General features: G+C 44.2%; 1 protein-coding gene across 3 annotated transcripts; it reads right to left on the reverse strand.

Annotated features, from left to right (window-relative positions):
- Positions 1-4,161: 4,161 nt before the first annotated feature.
- TMEM79 (transmembrane protein 79) lies at positions 4,162-19,133 on the reverse strand. Of its 3 annotated transcripts, XM_087943677.1 has the most exons (5): positions 17,929-19,133; positions 16,961-17,236; positions 11,511-12,381; positions 8,621-8,834; positions 4,163-5,271 (listed from the first exon to the last, which is right to left on the reverse strand). In XM_087943677.1, the coding sequence occupies exons 3-5, from the start codon at positions 12,226-12,228 to the stop codon at positions 5,064-5,066; spliced, it is 1,140 nt and encodes a 379-aa protein (XP_087799803.1). In that variant the 5' UTR covers positions 12,229-12,381; positions 16,961-17,236; positions 17,929-19,133; the 3' UTR covers positions 4,163-5,063. The 3 variants fall into 3 exon arrangements, with proteins under 3 accessions (XP_026546162.1, XP_087799803.1, XP_026546161.1); XM_026690376.2 differs by lacking the exon at positions 16,961-17,236; XM_026690377.2 differs by lacking the exons at positions 16,961-17,236; positions 17,929-19,133 and having other exon boundaries at positions 4,162-5,271; positions 11,511-12,293.
- Between the last annotated feature and the right edge of the window lie 2,911 nt (positions 19,134-22,044).

Genomic DNA, 22,044 nt, shown 5'->3' on the forward strand with positions numbered 1-22,044 from the left:
TGTTACCATAACAGTTGTAAAGGATGAAATAGTTTACTGAACTAATATCCAATATTCTGAAAAATGCTGCCATAAGCTATCTTCTCGTACGCCTCCCACTAGAATATATGGCACAATTTTGGTCCAATGAATCAACATCTCCTTTATTACTGTTGTAGTAAGCAATAATCTCAGGTTTGTTGCTATCGGGATCAGTGTATTCATAATGATGCATCAAGGATACTAAACATACTGTACAATTTTTCTTCAGAACATATGACAAAAGGGTTATTTTTTTTGTAAATGTGTACATGGAAGAACCAATAGCTTTCCTTTGTTGTGGAAGAAATGAAGGAGGAATTTCAGCTTTATTTTTCTTCAGAGTCCCTGCATAAGTCAAGCCTCTGTTTCTTAATTTGCGAACTACCTCAATTCAACTAAACCAGTTATCAGCGATTATATTTCTTAGTACGAAATAAGAGATTCGGCTAATCTCAATACAAATTTGAGTAAGTTTGGAAAATTTGCGGTCCTCCTCTGATAAAGATTGTCCATCAGAATTCTTGCCTAAATATAAACAACCATTGAAAAAAGAGCTATTGCGAGAATCTGTAAGGTATAATAGCTTTACCCCATATTTGTCAGGTTTTAGTGGAAGGTACATTTTCAATTTGCATCTCCCATGAAATGTGATTAACATCTCATCAATGGTGGCTGACGTCTCAATCATATAAACCTGACAATTTTTTACAAATTGCAAAAATTTCTGCAATCGGGGCAGAGGTATTCAATGCCCGTTATTCCTTTCAGTCATCTGGATTATCAAATTGCAGGCATCAAAAAATGGCAAATCTATTTCAATTCATTACACATCTAAAAATTTCTCGACCAGTTCCATCAATAGCAAAAAGACATTCAATGTTTTCATGGTTAGATCTAAAAATTGATTTATAGAGCAGTAAACCAAAAAAATGTATTGATCTATCAAATCCACACCACACAGGTCATGAACTTCAATCCAATTCTTCATCCATGAACTTCAATCTTTCTGCTCTAATTTTTACATTGGTCCACTGAATAATGGTGCTAATAATTTCTTTAGAAAATAATTTCTAGAGGAGTAGGTGAATTTCAGAGATTTCTAGCTGCTGGCTATAGTCCAGGTAATTGCACTACAATATTGTGACTGATAGTTTTGGATCTATTGCTTCCAAAAAGTGCAGAAGACCATTTGAATTCTTGCCATATAAATTATTGCACAACATAGATTGTACCTGGTCATCAATTTCATCAGGAGCTTCATCATCGCTGATGTCAGAATTGGCGGCGGCGGGTTCCTTATCGTCCATTACAACAATTTTGTTGCAATCTGATTCCATTTCACTCAAATTACTCTTTGCTTTATCATACCATTTTAAAACAGTTTCTTTGAAGGTTGAATCACCAAATCACATTCTTTGGCAGAAAGCATAAAAATATATACGGTAACAAAGATCTGCAGTCAAAATGACTGAAACTCAAATTCAAACGCCGCTATAGAAAACACCAAATAACACAAGCGTGATACTGCATACACTCTTATTGGCGGGAAAACAAGCTATTCGCAACCAGAACGATCCATTTTCTAAAAATAGGGGTGTTCTGAACATTTTGGAAAACTGGTGTGGTTACTATGACCACAGGTCTGTGGTTATGGGTTAAAATAGACCAACGGGGAATGGAGACACTATTACATTACCCTAATCACTTTGCATCTCCAAACCAGATATAAAAAAAGGATTGAATAATCTAAAAATCTCCAAAAGGAAGGAACTGAAGTGCTATGTGGTTTCTGGAATTCAAAGGAATGACCAAGAGTCTCCAGAATAGACACATTGTCAAGACAAAAATTTGTAGTCCTGCAACCAGTGTTTGAGGCTGGGCACTTCTCTCTGGCTGCGTCCAATGTCTTTAAGACCAATAAAATAAAGTTTAGTAGCAGAGGTGGCAACAGGTTTCATGCTAAAAAGAAGCACCTGAATCTCCCCATCTATGTCCTCAGGAATGGCTTAAAGCATTCATTAAAGGTTTTCTGGATTTCAGAGACCACCCTAATCAAATAAATCAAATATCACATCCTCTTGGCACAAATGAAAAATATAACGCAAACTTCCAAATAATTTTTGATGGCAGTTTCAATGTCTTCAGTGTCAACAACAAAATTTTAGTTTAATAAAGTCATGACTACATTGGGAAATGATGCAGTATTTCCTTTTTTACTTGGTTTATCCACAAGGAGATTTTCTTGTAGAACTTTGTCTTCCACGATAAACACGTTATAACCATGGCCCTGCAGTGACTGATTAAGTTCATTTAGTTTTTTAAATATGCCAGCCAAATAGCCAAGGAAGGACAACCAGAAGGCATTTTCAAATTTTTCTGCTAGGGGTGATGAAACATTCATCAGGAACAGGTGCATTTCATCTCATAGCTCAAATAATGTTTCACTTCTTTGACAACAAGCTTACTTATGAAATGAAAGAGAAGAGTGCTGTGCTCAGAATCCAAATTCTTGCGTAATTGTTGGAATAAATGTCCATTCAATGGCCGGCTTTTGATGAAAGTATTATTTTTGCAGCATCCTCCAAAATCTCATGTAACAATGGGCTCATCCATTTAGAAGCAAGTGCATGTCTATGTAAGATGCAATAATTTGAAACAACGGAACAGTTTCTTGTCTTTGCTCATGCTAACACGCCCGAAGCTCTTCCTGTAATAACTGCTGCAACATTGGAACAAATTGCTACACACCAAGTCCGTAGTATTCCATGTTCACTGAAAAAAATGTCAATTTTTGTGAATATTTCTTTCCCAGTTCTACTAGGTAGTGGGTAACAAAACAATATGGGTTCCCAGTATATTGTCCAAATCAGGAACACACTCAAAAGACAATTAATTGCTCTTTACCACCGATGTCAGTCTCTCACCTTCTAGAGTCTCAACATTTTTTTTATATTGTGACCCAAACTGGATGCAGTATTCCAAGTATGGTCTTACCAAGGCATTATAAAACGGTATTAACACTTTACGTGATCTTGATTCCATCCCCCTGTTCATGCAGTCTTAGTTTCCCATGTGGCCCCTTGGGAAAATTAATTGCTCACCCCATAGCCTCATGACCTTGGAGCAAAGGGGGGGGGCTCTTGAAATGTCTCCATCCTCTGTCTTCCCCTGATCCACTCTTACCAGACAGATGTCCCCCAAAGATAGAAAACTTGGAAGTGACTCTGGTCTGAAAAACCCAGCCAACCCCTTTGTGCAAATGCCCTGGGGAAAAGGGGAGGGGCTCTTTGGGCTGATACCCACCATCCTTGTTCTTATCATTGACATCGACCCTCTAAATATGGTTTTACATTGTGTAAGCCGCCTCAAGTTGCCATGAGCGAATAGGCGGCAATATAAATTAAATAAATAAATACTTCCCCTAGGACTTTGCTCGTCCAAACACCAAGGGGGAGAGCAAAGAGTACAGGGGAGTGGGATGAACACTTATGACCACTGCAGCATCTTCATGATCATGTGATCAAGGGTGCTTGGCAACCAGCATGTATTTACAATGGCCGCGGCATCCCAGGTCATGTGATCGCCATCTGTGACCTTCCCAGCTTCCACGTCAATGGGGGAAAAGCTGTATTTGCTTAACAAAGGCATGGTCCACTAATAACCATCACAAAAAGTTATAAAATCAGGCACAACTAACTGAATAATCACCTTGCTTAGTAATGGAAATTTTGGGCTTAATTTGGACTTAAGTTGAGGACTACTCATATTTTTGAGTTCTCTTCGTACACCCTTAGTGGGGAGAATTTATTTCAAAGCCAGGATGTAAATTCCTACCTGTTTGCCAGATGTATTGGCTTAGATTAAACCTTTGTCTAAGAATTGTTCTTGGATTCAATCAGGTGAGATCAGGAAGAGGCCAGGGCAGGGATCTAGGACAATTTGCCAACTTTCCGTGGGACACTTCAATGTGGTATTAATCGTTTCATTCGATTACTTTTATTATTGGCGACCACGTTTTTGTTGAAATTTTGTATTTCTGGGTTCACTTTAGTTTATTATTATTGGTCAAAGCTCTGGCAAAATTAATTTAATAATTTTTTATTTGTTGAATTGTCCCATGGCGTGTTGTGCCGTTCATTCTGCCAAGGAAGGTGTTTCTCAAATCTTCTATGGGATTCCTAGATTTTTCTCTTTATTGCAGGTTCCATCTGGCAGCTTCCAAGGGACTCATAGAGGACCTATAAAAAAGAGGTTGAGACTCTAGAAAGAGTGCAGAGAAGAGCAACAATGAGGATTAGGGGACTGGAGGCTGAAACATACAATGAACAGTTGCAGGAACTGGGCCTGGCTGGTCTAGGGAAGAGAAGGACCAGGGGAGACAGGAGAGCAGTCCTCCAATATTTGAGGGGCTGCCCCAGAGAGGAGGAGGGGGGTCAAGCTGTTTTCCAAGGCACCCGAAGGCCAGACAAGAAATAATGGATGGAAACTGATCAAGGAGAGATTCAACCTGGAAATGAAGAATTTTCTGACAGAACAATTAACCGATGGAATAGAAGTTGCCTTCAGAAGTTGTGTGAGCTTCATCATTGGAGGCTTTCAAGAAAAGACTGGACTGCCATCTGTTAGAAATGGTGTAGGAACTCCTGCTTGGGGAGAAGGGGGTTGGACTAGATGACCTACAAGGTCCCTTCCAACTGTAATCTGTAAAAAGAAGGATCACACGGGTTCTTCCCTTCCAAGAACAGAGGATGGCTTCAAGAGGTAGGAAGGCACCCAAATGAAGGTCAGAAAGGACTTCTAAATAAGGTGGCCGAAGATCCAGTGGTGCGGAGCAGAGATGGGGCTTCTCTCCAAGGAGTTCTGAGGTTGGCCAGTCTTCTCCACTGGGATGCTTTCACACTGGTTTGGACAGAGGCGGGGTGAGACTAGTGGCCTCGAGGGCTCCCCCCAAGTCTACAGTCAGCCAAGGATGGAAACGAGCCTCGCAGCAGTTCAGAAAGAGAAGACTGGGAGATTCCTTGGCTTTGAGGCTCTGCCCGGCTTCACCCCCAGTACCAGGACCTGGAGACGTCCAGTTCCTCCTTTTGCAGCGGGGACTTGGCACTCCTCACGGCAAACATGTTCTCCGTGTCCAGCAGAAACATGCTGTAGAGGTTGAAGACCAACATGGCAACCAGGGGGAGGAAGGTCAGGCCAAATCCGAAGCCTCGGAACGAGCGGCCCATGGCGTACGCCAGCCAGTAGAGAAGCCTGGAAGAAGGACAAGAAAGAAAAATGGTCAAAAGAAGTCAAAATGGCAGCCACGATGGTGGGATCCAAGCGTCACACCCATCGCAATCCTGTGGATATCCCCATCAAAATCCCAAGCAAACCCTTGCTTGCATTTCGCAGGAACAATTCCAGTTAACAGAGAACAGAATAAGAGAGCTGGGACCTTGGAGGTCATTTAGTCCAACCCTCTGTTCAAACAGGAGACTCTATACCATTTCGGACAGATGGCTGTCTACTCTTTTCTTAAAAGCCTCCAGGGATGGAGCATCCACAGTGTCTTATATTTATGTTTGTTAATTGGGTTATGGGTTTTTTGGCTAATTCATTTTTATTTTATTTATTTAGTTTAGTTTGCCAAGCATGTATGAGAAAACTATAAGTATGAGCATAACATATAAACATGTAAGTATAACATATATATACATAATAAAATGAGTATGAATAAATGGGAACCGTAGGACAGGGACGGTAGGCACGCTGGTGCACTTATGCACACCCCCTTACAGACCTCTTACGAATGGAGTGAGGTCCATGGTGGACAGTTTAAGGTTAAAGTTTGGGGGGGTTGAGGATGTAACAACACAGTCAGGGAGTGAGTTCCAGGCACTGACCACTCTGTGGCTGAAGTTGTATTTTCTGCAATCAAGTTTGGAGCAGGTTACTTTGAGTTTGTATCTATTGTTTGCCCATGTATTATTGTGGTTGAGACTGAAGTAGACATTGACAGGTAGGACATTGTAGCTGACAATTTTGTGTACTAAGCTTAGATGAGACCGTAGGCGGCATAGTTCTAAGTTGTCCAGGTCTAAAAATTTCAAGCCTGGTGGCATATGGGATTCTATTGCGAGTGGAGAAGTGGAGGGGGCTCCTGGGGCCAGACTGTGAGGGACCTCACCCTGTGAGATAGGAGGCTGGGCTGGATTCTCCCAGCACACTAGGTGTTTGTCAATTTGGGGTTTCTGTCTTGGGGAAAGTTTTTAACACATGAAAACTGTTAATTGATAAGATGTCTATGATCTACTGTGTCTCTTCTCTAACTCCAGGAACCCCTCCCTCATATCTGCACCCCAGTTGCATAACACGGACTCCGATGTAAAATCCCATGGGAAGTAAAGCACAGCTGGCTGGGAAATTCTGGGAGTTGAAGTCCACCCCTCTTCAAGTTGCCAAAGTTGAGTAACACTGATCCAGTCACTACATGCATCTGATGAGTGCCGTTGCAGCTTACAAAAGAATACACCCAGTGAATAAAATCTCAATTAGAAAAAAATGCCACCAGAATCGGCTGCCATTCTCCTTTCAGTGCCCCAAAATATATTTAAAAGACTTTTATATATTAAAAGGCATGTAAGCCAAATGTACCATCAACAGGATGGAGATTTCCCATCAATCCATTTTTCCATCTTCAAATAAAAAAACCAGACTCGTCTGGCCAATACATTTCAAAACATTTTTGTCTCTCAAAATTGGCCTCTTGAAGAGGGGTGGACTTCAACTCCCAGAATTCCCCAGCCAGCATGCTTTAAACCAAAGGTCTTCAAACTTGACAGCTTTAAGACTTGTGGACTTCCACTCCCAGAATTCCTGAGCTAACATGACTGGAGGAGGAATTATGGGAGTTGAAGTCCACAGGTCTTAAAGCTGTCAAGGTTGAAGACCCCTGCTTTAAACATATGGAATTTAAGTCTATAAACAGCTCAGGCTGGTTGGGGAATTCTGGGAATTGAAGTCCACCCCTCTTCAAGAGACCATGGTTGAAAAACAAGGTTAAATGTTGGATGAATAACAAGAGGTCTTCTAGTCTAGGGGTCACCAACCTTTTGGAGCTCAGGGACCACCAAACTCATCATTTTAAATCCCGTGGACCAGAGACCCTGGGAAAAAACCCCAAAAAGTCTGCAGGAAAATTCCCCACCTCATTTTCCTACCAATCATTCTTTATTTGGGATTGCAGGATACCATCTCCAGCTCCGTTCTCAGTGGGAGAGAGAGAGAGAGAGAGAGACTTTTGGCTTCATGCAAGGAAAGCAGCAGAAGCAGCAGAAGTCTTTCTTTCTCTCCCCCAAACTCCACCAGAAATGAGTCTTTGCCGGCGCAGCTTCTTGGAGCAGGAGGCCTTGCAAGGTCTCATTTCTGATGGAGTTTGGGAGAGAGAAAGAAAGACTTTTGCTGCTTTCCTTGCGTGCAGCCAAAAGTAGAAGAAGAAAGAAGCAGAGAGAAGCAGCCCAGTGGCCAGGCCAGGCACGTAGAGTGAGTGGGACAAGTCCCCCCCCCTTCCCCCCCCACTCACTACCTCGTGTTGTTTGCAATGCAAGTGACGCAAGCCTTGTGTTCCCGCAGGCCATGTGGGCGGCACAGCCTTGTGTTCCCACACAGCCTGGATTAATTGCTTAAGGGGTGACATTTCTCTGCAGACTCTCAAAATTTTCTTGCGGTCCACCAGTGGTTGGCGACCACTGTTCTAGTCCAACCCTGTGATGACCCGGGACAAGTCATGAAGGTCACACAGCCAGCTGAGAGTTCAATCTCCCCTTGAATGCTCCAAATTTCCCCCCAAAATGCTCCCCGTTTTTTGGCAAGCCCCAGAGCAAAGTGCGCACACAAACACATGGCAGCCTCTGGTTGCACCCAGTCCAGCAAAACAAAGGAATAGGGAAAGGAGTCCACAAACCAAGGAACAAATAATGTGTCCACGAAGTCAGGAACAAGGAAATGAGTTCACTAAGTCAGAAAGAAGGCACTGAGTTCACAAGTGAAGCAAGCAGTCCTGCAAACTCCAGATATCTGTACTGGCACACCCAACTCTACCACTTCAGCCTTTGTTCCCAACAAATGTGCCTCCCCACAGCGTCTCCTTAAATCTCCGTCCCCAGGTGGGCCTTGTGAAGAGGGGTGGGACACTCTCCTCCCAACTTGTTGGGTCAGCCTGCGCTGTTCCCACTTTTTCTCCAGTCTCCATGCTCTGGGATCAAGAGGGGGCGGTCCTTACTCATCGCCTGAGCTCCGTCGCTCCTCATGTCTATTGCTTACCTTCTCTTGGTCATCCTGCCCCCATTCCTCCATGCCTACAAGCTATCCTAATCCTGAGGGGCCCTTGGCTGCCTCAGCCTACTCCTCCTCCCCACATTCCTACGAAGCCAACGAAGTCGCCCCCTTGATCTCCATCAGCTCCAGCTCCAACTCATCCTCGTCTGCAGTTTCAGGCTCTGACGGGGGCATAACAAGCCTACCGCTCCAGCAGGAGACCCTGTACCAGGCAAATGGATCCAACCCAGAGGAAGGGTCTAGAAGGGAGAGGAGAGGGGTCACATAGCTGTTTCTATCTTACCGTGAGATGGCAAAAAGGGCCGTCAGGAGTGGGATCACCTTGAGCCCTTCCTGGGGCAGGTAGGTGGAAAGGACAGCGATGTTGAAGAAATAAAGAATGAAGAGGTCGACCGACTGCGAGACAAAATGCCGATGGATCTCCACCTCCCTGGTGAGCTCCTCAAAAGGCTGCAGGGAGGAGGCACAAAGGCGAGACACTCCGTAAACCATCATCCCTGCAGGGGAAAAGAGACAGGAGGAAGGGGTCAAACACTTTAGATTAGGGGTGGGTGTAGTCTTTTTTAGCTATCGTATTAAAAATATTTTATTTTTGGTTAAACTGTAAGTGCTGAAAAATGAATTAGGATGAGTCCTAGGATTGTTTTCAGAAATAAGCTCTGCTAGCAATGAGGAAGGCTACATATTTATTTATTAGATTTTTAGTCCACCTTTATTATTTCATAGGTAACTCAGATTTACAAACAAACATAATACTCCTTCCTTCTATTTTTTCCCCACAACAACCCTGTGGGATGGGTTGGGCTATGAGAGGGTGACTGGCCCAAAATCACCCAGCTGGCTTTTATATCTAAGGTGGGACTTAAACTCAGTCTCCTGATTTCTTTTTTCTTTTTAAACAAACTATTAATTATACAACTAAAATGTCAAACAAACACATACACAACACACAGAAAAAAAGGAAAAAGGAAAAAAACGATTAAAAACTAGCAATTCTATTATCGACACTCTATGGTTCCTTGTTTGTTATCAATATTGGTGATATATTTACAAATACCTCTTATTGCGAGTATATAATTACTACCTCTTTTACATTTTACGTTGTTTACTAATATATTTTCTATTTTTGTTCTATCCAGTCATACCAGCATTCCCAGCTTCTATAATATTCTGATGTTTCTTTTTCCTTAAGTGCTAAGGTTAACTTATCCATCTCTGCATAGGCTGTTATTTTCTGAATGACCATTTCCTCTGTTGGAATGTCTGCTTGTTTCCAACACACTGCAAAGGTTATTCTAGCTGCAGTAAGAATGTGCAGTATGTTATATTTGACTTTTTTAGACATTTGTCTATTAAATACCCCCAATAAGAAGAATTCTGGTTTTAATTCAATTTGCTCCGCCGTTATTTCCTCTAACCGTTTTTTTTATTCTATGCCAGTATCTTTGGGCTTCAGTGCAGGACCACCACATGTGAAAGAATGTTCCGTGTTTCTTTTTACATTTTAATGTAACGCTGACATTTTAATTATTCTCACTGATAGGAAATTCTTCCTTAGTTCCAGGTTGCTTCTCTCCTTGATGAGTTTCCATCCGTTGCTTCTTGTCCTGCCTTCAGGTGTCTTATGAGCTGAATGCAACAAAATTTCATTTTAATGTATGCCAATTAATCTATATTCAAAGTGACAATAAAGTTATGAATTCTATTCTGTTGAGGTAATTCCCCATTAGGAGAATGAGCGCATACAGGGAGACATAGTGAGAGAAGTGTTTGAATAATACACACACAGCACACAGATACACTGCACAGTTAATGTTAGGTTTTTACTTTCAATAAACGTTTAAGTAAAGTCCAAACAAGCAATCCAAGTCATTCACAGGTAAAGCAGTCAGTATTCATTTCAGGGATAATCCGAATATCAAAGTCCAGTATCAAAAAAACAGTTCAGTAACAGACTTACATCAATGATCAGTAGGAACGGGAGGAACGGCACTACTCTCCAACAGAAGCAAACAGAGATTCACTCACTTCATTGAGATTTCTGAGACTGGCTCCATCTTATGGCCATTTGTGGAACCACACCCAATTTCAGTTTTTGCATTTTCTTAAAGATACAGTATTAAAATGTCTATCCTGGTTTATATATTTCCAACCCAAATAACTGTTAGGTGAATAATATTCCTAACATATTCTATTCTATCCTATCCTATCCTCCTAAATTCTTCATTCCAATATTCTATTCCAATTCCCTCTTCTGTTTTATTCCATTCCCATTCTATTCTATAGTCTTCTATTTCTATTTCTATTATATTCCTTCATTCAAATATCTGTTCTTGTCTATTCTACTCTACTCTATTCCCATTTCCATCCCTGTTCCTATTCCATTCCATTCTATTCTATTTTCTATTCTATTATTTTGGCTTTATTTTGCCCAGAATCACTGAATTGGGCAGCCATACCAATTTTATCAAAAAATAAAGTTAAAAGGGAATATCTGGAAAATTCTCCAACTGGCACTTGACTGTAGAATTTATAGCTGGCTTTCCTGATGGGCAAAGATGGCAAGATAGCCACCAGCATCATGATGCATTCAGTAATGAAATTATTGTGGGGGAGGGATTTTTTTTGCTTTTTGGGGACTGCACATGCAGATTTCCTGGCCTGTGGAACGCTTCAACGGAGCCTGTCGCCAACCCTGGGACATGAACCGAGGGGAGTCTGGGCTGGTCATGTACGACAGCTTCCCCCTGCCTGGCACCTTCTCTATGTTACAGGAACTGGGCCTGGCTACTCTAGTGAAGGACCAGGGGAGACAGGATAGCAGTCTTCCAATATTTGAGGGGCTGCCACAGAGAGGAGGAAGGGGCCAAGCTATTTTCTAAAGCACCTGTAGACCAGACAAGGAACAATGGATGGAAACTGAACAAGGAGAGATTCAACCTGGAAATAAGGAGAAACTTTCTGACAGGGAGAACAATCAACCCATGGAACAGAAGTTGCCTTCGGAAGTTGTGGGAGCTTCATCAATGGAGGATTTTAAGAACAGACTGGGCTGCCATCTATCAGAAAGGGTGCAGGGACTCCTGCTTGGGCAGGGGGTTGGACTAGATGACCTACAAGGTCCCTTCCAGCTCTGTTAATGTGTACGGCAAGTAGACTCCTCCCCCACTCACCTAAAATGATGGGGAAGGTGGCGAACGCCCCACAACGCAGCGTGTACACCAGCCGGGCACTCATGCTCTCCATGACAGGCACGTCGAAGGGCAGGAAGACATAGGCACTGTAGATCAAGACCGGGAAGATGATCAGGGCGGTAGTCATGGAGGCCACGGCTTTGAGGTTGGCCGAGTTGCAGCACCCCTTCGTCTGGCAACAATGGGTCTGTGACGGCTCCACAGCAGGATCGGGGAGGTCATGCAAAGAGTCCGAGCAGCCTCGGCCGAGGAAGGTCTGCTGCTCGAGGTCACACTTCTCCTCCTGGCACAGTGCCCTGTCCTGTGGTGGCATTCCTAGCTGCCACGGTTGCTTCTTGTGGCTCCTGGGACGGCGTTCGATGCAGAGGGGGTCGATGGGGATGAAGGCGTGGGTTGCCATGGCGGGCATCCCACTGCACCCATCGTCCTCCAGAGGTTTCAGGAAAGCTTGATGGTCCATGGCAGAGCCCAACGCAGCTGCCTTCATGCTCCCTTCCGGGCTCGGCCGGGCGTCCATCTCCAAAACCTCGGGCATCTCGCCCGCTGCATCGTGTTGGGCTCGGTCCCAGGGCAAAGTTGCCTTGGCATCGTCCGAACTCGGCTCCTGGGTGTGAGGCTGGGCCAACTGGGCAGCAGGGGACGAGTCCTTCCCCAGGGGCACCATCGCCAAATCTTCCGAAGGAGCAACGACCGACATCTTCAACTGTTTTAGCAAAAGTTTGTTCCGTATCTGGTGAGCTTTTTTTCTGCTAAATCTTTGCAGTCACCATTCCTTCTTCTTCCCCAGAACAAGAGGCTCTGGCAAAATGGACCAGGAATATCTCAGGATGTGCTGCAGCTGGTTCGTGTGCTGCAAAAGGAATGGAAAAATATAAATACATCGGTTTGGAGACAGCCAAGGGATGCAGAGGGTGGCTCCAAGGCAGGGGAGAGATTCAAAAATCCCAACAACCGGTTCTCTGCCCGGTTGCTGGGTGGGCGTGGCCATGGTGAGCGTGGCCTACTGGAACTTCCAGGACCATTTTTCACCTTTCCCAGAGTCCGGAGGCTTCCCTCGGGCCTCTGGGAAGGGCGAAAACAGCTTCCCCAGGCTCCGGAGGCCCTCCGGAAGTTGAAACAGGCCCGTTTCCGGACTTCCGAAACTTCCAGGAGGGCCATTTTTCACCCTCTCAGAGCCTCCGCGCAGCTCCTGCACTTACCTGCATCCAAAATGGGCTACATGGAGACTCCGGGGAGGGGTAGAGTGGGGTGGGCGGGGCCAGCCAGTCAGTTCAACTACCAGTTTAGCAAACCATATGTCAATTTAACATCCGGTTCACGTGAACCAGCCTAAACCGGCTGAATCCCACCCCTGCTCCAAGGCCTCCCCACTGAACAAAAATCTGCAAGAAGGAACACAAAGGAAATCTTTTGTTTTGTTGGTCATCTTGGGAGGGGAGGGGGCTTATCTGATCAATACAGGAACTATCCTCCCCTACTAAAGCTTGAAAGGGGAATTATCCATTCTAAGAATTTTAAAACGGCCTTTGGAAGTCGTGGGAGCTTCATCACTGGCGGCTTTCAAGAAGAGATTGGTCATCAGATAAATTTGTGTCCTCAGGTAAATGGGTCCTTCCACACCCCATTTGCACTACTCAGGTGACCCTGAGGACACAGACAAACCTCCAGTGGCCTCAATGGCTCTCTAAAAGGATGCAAATGACCAACTGTCTGCAAGGAATATAATTCCTTCCCTTCCCCACCAACCAGTCAGAGCTGAAGAAGCTTCTGGGATGAGAAGCGAAATGTCTTCAAAGAAAAACCAAGAAAAACCAAGAAAAACCAGAAACTCTTGAAAAAAAGCACCTCATAGATTTCTTCTGAGATGTTTTTTCAACTTCCACATCCAAATAACAGCCAGTTTCGGCCCTTGTCTTCATTTGATATCCAACAGAGTTTGCCTCCTGCTATAAAACCAGGAGGGACGTAACCACCCCTTTGTCAAACCTAGTAACACATTTTATTAAACAGATCAAGTTTTATAAGCTTCACTCCATCAAATGTGATTTTCTGCTACTGTAGGCTAGCCTAGCACACCTCTCCTCCCACAACTAACTGTTGTAGAATTGGGTTAAACTTATGCATAAATTAAGATTTACTTCATAAGAAGTGTGGAGTGTTACTTTAAGTTGCTAGACTTCATAATTCTGGATCTGTATTTATATATATATGTATATATATGTATATATATGTATATATATATGTATATATATATATATGTGTGTGTGTGTGTGTGTGTGTGTGTATGTGTGTATGGATCTTTGGTTATTCGGGTTTTCTCCCACGTAAGATTGGAAGTATCTAGGCAACGTTTCGATGAAGTCTCATTCATCATCTTCAGGCTTGTGTCTTCGGCTCTGTGCTTCTCAGAGTGATGTGAGCTTGCAGCTGCTTCTTCCTTTTAACTGCTAGTGGGGGTGTGACTTGATTGGGTGGGGGCTTGGCTGTGTTCTGATTGGGTGGGGGTGTGTTCTCATTGGTTGGGGGTTTGGCTGTGTTCTGATTGGTTGGGGGGTTGGCCGTGTTCTGATTGGCTGGAGGTGTGTTCTGTTCAGGTGGGGGCTTGGTTGTGCTCAGGTTAGTCTTAGTTGCTGGGGGATTTGAGCTGGTGAGCTGTGATCTTGCTGTTTGGCTTCGAGTTCGTGGTCGTGCTGCATCTTCATGGTGGGGGTCAGTTTGCTTCATCTCGGAGGGGTTTGAAGTGGGTAGTGATGCAGCTGCAGTGCAGCTTCTGGTCCGTAGTCGTGTCTCATCTTCTGTGTGGGTGTGAGTCTGCTTTTTACGTGGAAGTGTGGTGGTGGCATCTTGTGTGGCCATCGTGGGTGTGGGTCTGGTGTCATTCTTCATGTTAGGTACTCGTCTGTTCATGAGGGCAGGTTTCCAAATGGCTGGTAGGCGGGAGGTGTCATCTCTTTTATTCATGCTGTGGGGTGTTTTTCTATCTCTATGGCTTCTCTGATTATTCTGTTGTTGAAGTGTTCGGTTTTGGCGATAGTTCTAGTATTTTTAAAGTCAATCTCATGTCCTGTGGCTTTGAGGTGTTGGACCATGGAGGAGGTCGGTTCTTCTTTTTTGATTGAGTTCTTATGTTCTTCAATGCGTGCACTTATTCTTCTGTTAGTTTGTCCAATGTATGTGGTGGGGTAGGCGGTGCAAGGGATTTCGTATACTCCTTGGTTTTCTAACTCGATTTTGTCTTTAGGGTTTCTTAGGATGGTGGATATTTTTCTGTTTGTGCAGAATGCTGTTTTAATGTTGTGTTTTTGGAGGATCTTTCTGATTTTGTCTGTAGTGCCTTTTATATATGGGAGGAGGGCTTTGCCGTTCTCTTGTTCTCTGTCTTGGATTTTGGTTGGGGTTTCTTTTTGGATTAGGTGGGTAATCTTCTTTCTTTGGAATCCATTGGCTGTTAGTACGTTGGTTAGTACTTCATCGAAACGTTGCCTAGATACTTCCAATCTTACATGGGAGAAAACCCAAATAACCAAAGATCCATATATATATACATGAAGCGAACTGACCCCCACCATGAAGATGCAGCACGACCACGAACTCGAAGCCAAACAGCAAGATCACAGCTCACCAGCTCAAATCCCCCAGTAACTAAGACCAACCTGAGCACAACCAAGCCCCCACCTGAACAGAACACGCCTCCAGCCAATCAGAACACGGCCAACCCCCCAACCAATCAGAACACAGCCAAACCCCCAACCAATGAGAACACCCCCCCACCCAATCAGAACACAGCCAAGCCCCCAACCAATCAAGTCACACCCCCACTAGCAGTTAAAAGGAAGAAGCAGCTGCAAGCTCACATCACTCTGAGAAGCACAGAGCCGAAGACAGAAGCCTGAAGATGATGAATGAGACTTCATCGAAACGTTGCCTAGATACTTCCAATCTTACGCCGGAGAAAACCCGAATAACCAAAGATCCACATACAAATACCCGCGAGAACCTCAGAAAACATATATATATATATAAATATATATATATATAATATATAGTATATATATATAAATAAATAATTTGTTTTCTTAAGTTTTCGCAGGTACTTACATGTATGGTATTCAGCTTTGTTCGGGTATTTTCCCACGTCATTATAGTTGTGCTTTTTAAAGTTGTAGCAACGTTTCGGCAGAATCTCTGCCATCATCAGGCTTCTGTACACAGACGAACACAATACAGAAGCCTGATGATGGCAGATGAGATTCTGCTGAAACGCTACAACTTTAAAAGCACAACTATAATGACGTGGGAAAATACCCGAACAAAGCTGAATAACATACATACATACATACATACATACATACATACATACATACATACATATAAAATAAAATATCCATTATATGAACCCAACAGAGAAAAAGAGCAAAACATTAAGTTGTGTAGCAAAATGCAGAGAACTGACTGCATTTGAAGAAAGTAACTATAAAACTACACACCAGTATAGTATTTCAGCCCCCGTCCTCATCAGGTGGGACTGTGTGTGAAGGCACAGATAGTCCTTAACTTACGAGCACAATTGGTCCCAATTTACGTTGCTGAGTGAAACATTTTGCCCCATTTTATGACTTTTCTTGCTATGTTTGTTAAGCGAATCCCTGCAGTTGTTAAAAATTGGTCACATGGTTGTTAAGTGAATCTGGCTTCCCCATTGTCCGGAGGTCGCAAAAGGGGGATCGCGTGACCCAGGGAGACACTGCAGCTGTCGTATAGGTGAGCCAGTTGCCCCACATCCGAATTTTGATCAAACGGTCACAAAGATGGGTCATAAGGGTGGAAAAAAACGTTTGTCAGTCCCTTTTTTTCAGCAGCGCTACAACTTCAAACAGTCGCTAAACATACTGCTGTAAGTCGAGGACTACCTGTTGTGATTATGTCGGGATTCCAGCAGTTACCCCCCATTTCAATCGTGATCGCGAGCCAAACTTCCAAAACTTTGAAAGGTGTTTCTTTGGTCTGTAGGAAGTTAGCACTCACTCCTCTCCTAGAAAATTGAAATATCCTAGGAAATATTTAAAAGGAAGAATATTTCCCCTAAAAAGAGTAGAAACTCAGAAGCAGAAACTCACCTCAGAGAGGCAGAAATTTAGCCCACCCCCCACCTTTGCTAATGGGCCATTAAGGCCTAGGGCAGAGTATTCTACATAACAAAGGTCTCTTTCTATCTCACCACCTGGCCTGGGAAGATTGCATCAGCCAGCACTCAGGTGAAGCCATGTGGTCCAGACATGCCTACAAAGTTAGTTAAGACCCCCGCCCCTGGGAGTCTGACAGCCAATGGGATTACATTTTTTGCACAGGAACAGTAAACACTAAGGTGAGGCCCAACAGAGGATATATAAGGGTCTCTCGGCATCTCAGTCCTTCCCTTTTCGTTTCACCTTGAAGCATGTGATCGTCCTTTTCACTTTGGAGCTCCAAGCCATGTGGTCCTGTCCACCATTAAACCATCTTTCCAAACAGCCGCCATGTTTCCAAGTGTCTTTTTCCCCACTTGGAACTGAACCCAGAAGGCTATTTCTTCCAAGAAGTCTTTTTAGAGTTGCCAGATTACACACTTGGCTACTTGGATCAACAAACTTTCTGGATTTGCACAACGCATCGACCGGTTCATGCTAAAGCGACGCGAATCCGTGGTGTCACACCAGGCTGAGCCGCTAAAACAAAAGCCAAGCAAGCACACAGGCAGAAATCCAACTGGTTAAAAGGGAATGTAGATTATTCAGAATACAGATAAAAGTATAAGCATAATGAAGATGATGATATGAGAATTAGTTAAAACTAAAAGGCATAGGTTAAGAAATGATTGGAAAAATTATAAATAAGCTTGAGGAAAATATTTGTGAAAAACAATAGAAAATATATGTAAAGTAGACATTGACATGAACTAAATGTGGAAGACGAATATGTAAATCAAATTATGTCTGTACAGAGATGTGAAAACCTGTTCGCTAAAAAGATGTTTCTTTAAAAATGTGGAAAATTGAAATAAAACTTTTACCAAAAAAAAAAAAAGAATACTATGCAATATGGGAGAAATGGTATCATTGGATTGACAATAGAAATAAGAAAAGAAAATGTATATATAATGCATATGATAGATATAGAAGGTATGGAAACAGTATGTACAGATTGTATTGGATATGTGAATGTATACAAAATTTTATTAAGTAATTTATTTATTAATAAATTTAATTTGTTTATTAAGTAATTGAGATATGTACAAATGAAAAAACCCAATAAAGTATAAAGGAAAAAAAAATCCAAAGGATCTGACTGCATTTAAGAGGAAAGAACAGGAGAAAAGTGGTGAGAGAAGCCTAAAGTTTTGCTGGTTTCGAAAACCTACCGGGGAGACGGAGAGAAATCCTCCGGTCCTTTCACCTGGTTCTCCTTTCTCACGCCTTGCACACTCGCTTTTTCACCCTGGGACGTGCATGTATATGTGTATGGTTGTGTGTGTGTGTGTGTGTGTGTGTGTGTGTGTGTGTGTGTGTGTGTGTGAAGGGGGAAATAAACCGGAGCGGCTTCAGATGCCAGGAACTCCGGCAGCCCTTCCGCAAGTTTGTCAAATGCGCAACTTCGATTTTCTGGCTTTTTGTCCTTTGGACTTCCAAACCTGTTTGACCAGCCCAGGTGGAGTCCCTGGCAAGAGGTGCGGGGGCCGGTTGGCTGAGCCTGTCCCGCCCGGTTTCTGAGTTGGGAAAACACAGAGAGAGAGAGAGAGGAGAGAGATACACAGAGAGGAACAGATACACACTCACAGAGACACATAGGCACACACAAAGAGAGAAGAGAGAGGACAGACAGACACACACAGATACACTGAGAGGAACAGATACACACTCACAGACACACACAGAAAGAGAGAAGAGAGATACACAGAGAGAGATACACTGAGAGAGGAACATACACAGAAATACAGAGAGAGTGAGACACACACACAAACACACAGAGAAAAGAGAGATACAGACAGATACACAGAGAGGAACAGAGACACTCACAGAGACACATACAGGGAGAGGCACACACACACACACACACACAGAGGGACAAGCAGGCACAGTCACACACAGTGTGGGGGGGGGAGAAAGACAGAAGAGACAAACACACACAGATACAGACACACAGAGATACAAACACACACACACAGAGGGAGGGTGACACACACACACAAACAGACGGGGGAAACACACAGATACAGACAAACACAAAAACGGGGGAAAGGGAGAGAGAGACACACACACTCAGGGAGGAACATACACGCACACACAGAGGAACAGACATATACACAAAGACAGACAGATAGAGATACACAGACATATAGACACACACAGATACACTGAGAAAGGAACAGATCTACACACTCACATACACACACACAGAGAGAGAGAGAGAGAGAGAAGCACAGACTCACACACAGGCAGACACATTCACACACACCAGGGGAGTGGGGAGAGAGAGAGAGAGAGAGAGAGAGAAAAGAAGAACACACACACACATACACATATACAAAGAAAGGGAGATAGAGAGAGAGGAAGGGAGACACACACAGATGTAGACAAACACAATAATTGGGGGGAGTGAGAGGGAGGAACAGACAAAACACACACACACACACACACACACACACACACACACACACGTACAAACAGTCTCTCCCCCAGCCCCAAAGGCATGCAGGCACTTTGAGCCAAACTCTTTATTTGCAACCTGCGCTCCCCACTTGTCTTGGCCCAGGTTCGCCACTAGAGAGCAGCACAGCTGTTGCCTTGACTTTCAGATGTGTGTGCATGTTGTGCATTTAAAACTTTGACTCCCCACTCCAGACCAAGAAAAGAACTCACGAAGTTAGGTTTGGCTGAGTATTGATTCGACAGGTAGTCCTTGACTTACAGCCACAATTGAGCCCAAAATTCCTGTCGCTGAGCGAGACAGTTGTTTGACTGAGTTTTGCCCCATTTTACAACCTTTCTTGCCACAGTCGTTAAGTGAATCACAGCCGTTGTTACGTTCGTAACCCGGTGGTTAAGTGGATCCGGCTTACGCACTGACTATGACGAAGTCGCAAAAAACCACAGGGCCCAGGGACCCCACAGCTAGGGGACCAGCAAAAGCACAGCAAGTTGCTGTCCTGGTTTGTCTCCTATGGGGTCACCTGTTGGTGGAAGAAAAGATGCCAGGCTTTAAGGATATTGAAGGCCAACCTTTTGGTGGCCTTCCCAGAATTTCCCATCCAGCCTGCTTTAAGATGGGTGGACTTCAACTCCCAGAATTCCCCAGCCAGTATGCTTTATGATGGGTGGATTCAACTCCCAGAATTCCCCAGCCAGTATGCTTTAAGATGGGTGGACTTCAACTCCCAGAATTCCCCAGCCAGTATGCTTTAAGATGGGTGGATTCAACTCCCAGAATTCCCCAGCCAGCAAGCTTTAAGATGGGTGGATTCAACTCCCATAATTCCCCAGCCAGCAAGCTTTAAGATGGGTGGATTCAACTCCCAGAATTCCCCAGCCAGCCTGCTTTGAGATGGGTTGACTCCAACTCTCAGAATCCCCCAGCCAGCATGCTTTAAGATGGGTGGACTTCAAGTCCCAGAATTCCCCAGCCAGTATGCTTTGAGATGGCTGGACTCCAACTCCCAGAATTCCCCAGCCAGCATGCTTTAAGATAGGTGGACTTCCACTCCCAGAATTCCCCAGCCAGTATGCTTTGAGATGGGTGGATTCAACTCCCAGAATTCCCCAGCCAGCAAGCTTTAAGATAGGTGGATTCAACTCCCAGAATTCCCCAGCCAGTATGCTTTGAGATGGCTGGACTCCAACTCCCAGAATTCCCCAGCCAGCATGCTTTAAGATGGGTGGATTTCAAGTCCCAGAATTCCCCAGTCAGCATAGGGAATTCTGGGAGCTAAAGTCCAGACATCTTAAAGTTGCTGTGGTGGAGAAACTTTATGGCTTCAAGACCTTCTCTAGATGGTTCTAGGGAAGGAAGTTTGCATTAATTTAAAAACAGTTAAAATTTCTTACTTTTCCCCCCCTCTGTCAATAAAATAAATCACTTTTCATCCTGATTCACCTTGTACGTATATGTGTCTATACATGCATTTGTACACGTGTGTTTGTTTCTCCAGTCGGTGATCTTATATCCCTGGTGACGTGCTAATTTTACTGTAATACTTTTAATCCAAAATAAAGAAAGAAATCTATTTTTTAATTATTATTTTTGCATTTGTTTCTCAGCCAGATGAGCTGCTTTTATGCAATTCAAGGAGACCCCGTAAAATGCTTGGCTTAACTCTCTGGGTGGGCCACGTGCTGTGAATACAGCCGGTGGGGGGCCTGTCCGCTTGGTGTAACGACTGAATCCATCTTGGGTGGTGGTTATTTCCTTCCTCCTCCTCCTCCTCCTCCTCCTCGAGGCTTCAGGGAGACCCTGGGTGTTAAGCCCCCCCTTCCAGCCCCTCCCCCTCAAGGGTCACTTGTCTGCCCCCCCTCCTTCTCCTCCTCCTGGGTGCTAGGGATCTGGGGGGGGGACCGCCTGCCCCACATGCCTGCCCCCATTAAAGGCAATGAAGAGGATACTTCAAGCATAAAAGCCACACTAGGGGGAGGAAGAGAACTCATTGGGGACACCCATTTATTTATTTAGTTTGTCAGGCATGTGTGAGAAAGCAAGTATAAGTATGAACATAACATATAAACATGTAAGTATAACATGTATATACATAATAAAATGAGTATGAATAAATGGGAGCCGTAGGACAGGGACGGTAGGCACGCTGGTGCACTTATGCACACCCCCTTACAGACCTCTTGGGAATGGAGTGAGGTCCATGGTAGACAGTTTAAGGTTAAAGTTTGGGGGGGGTTGAGGATGTAACAACACAGTCAGGGAGTGAGTTCCAGGCACTGACCACTCTGTGGCTGAAGTTGTATTTTCTGCAATCAAGTTTGGAGCAGGTTACTTTGAGTTTGTATCTATTGTTTGCCCATGTATTATTGTGGTTGAGACTGAAGTAGACATTGACAGGTAGGACATTGTAGCAGATAATTTTGTGTTCTAAGCTTAGGTCAGACCATAGGTGGCATGGTTCTAAGCTGTCCAGGTCCAAAATTTCAACCCAGGAGGCCTCCCCACAGAGGGACTCGAACAGGGGCTTTGGACCCCCCACCAAAAAGGGCGTGAACAGGAAGAGGAAGAGGCAACCAAAAAGGCTTTGGGCAGCCATGATGGTGCCTTGAGGCAGCAGGGAGCTGGCCTAGATGCTGATGGCTGGGCCTTACCTGGCAGTTACAGCCCCTCCTGCCCCCTCCCCTCATTCCACTGTGACATCACAGATGACCCCACACAGGTCACTAAGCAACAGCTATCAGGTAGGCAGGCTGCCAGGAGATGCCACCTTGGCAAATGGGCTTTGACAGTTGGGAGAGGTTGGCAGCCACAGACTCTCTAACTGGGAGCC

The sequence above is a fragment of the Notechis scutatus genome, chromosome 14 (genome assembly GCF_049901735.1).
Source record: "Notechis scutatus isolate UNSWTSFEM ecotype Mainland chromosome 14, rNotScu1.2, whole genome shotgun sequence".
Classification (NCBI taxonomy): domain Eukaryota; kingdom Metazoa; phylum Chordata; class Lepidosauria; order Squamata; family Elapidae; genus Notechis; species Notechis scutatus.

Coding starts and splice junctions, on each gene's coding strand:
- TMEM79 (XM_026690377.2), bottom strand. CDS start 12,228: ATGTCGGTCGTTGCTCCTTCGGAAGATTTGGCGATGGTGCCCCTGGGG. Junction 8,835..11,510: donor CACCTTCCCCATCATTTTAG/GTGAGTGGGGGA, acceptor TTTCCCCTGCAG/GGATGATGGTTTACGGAGTG. Junction 5,272..8,620: donor GCCCTTTTTGCCATCTCACG/GTAAGATAGAAA, acceptor TCCTTCTTCCAG/GCTTCTCTACTGGCTGGCGT.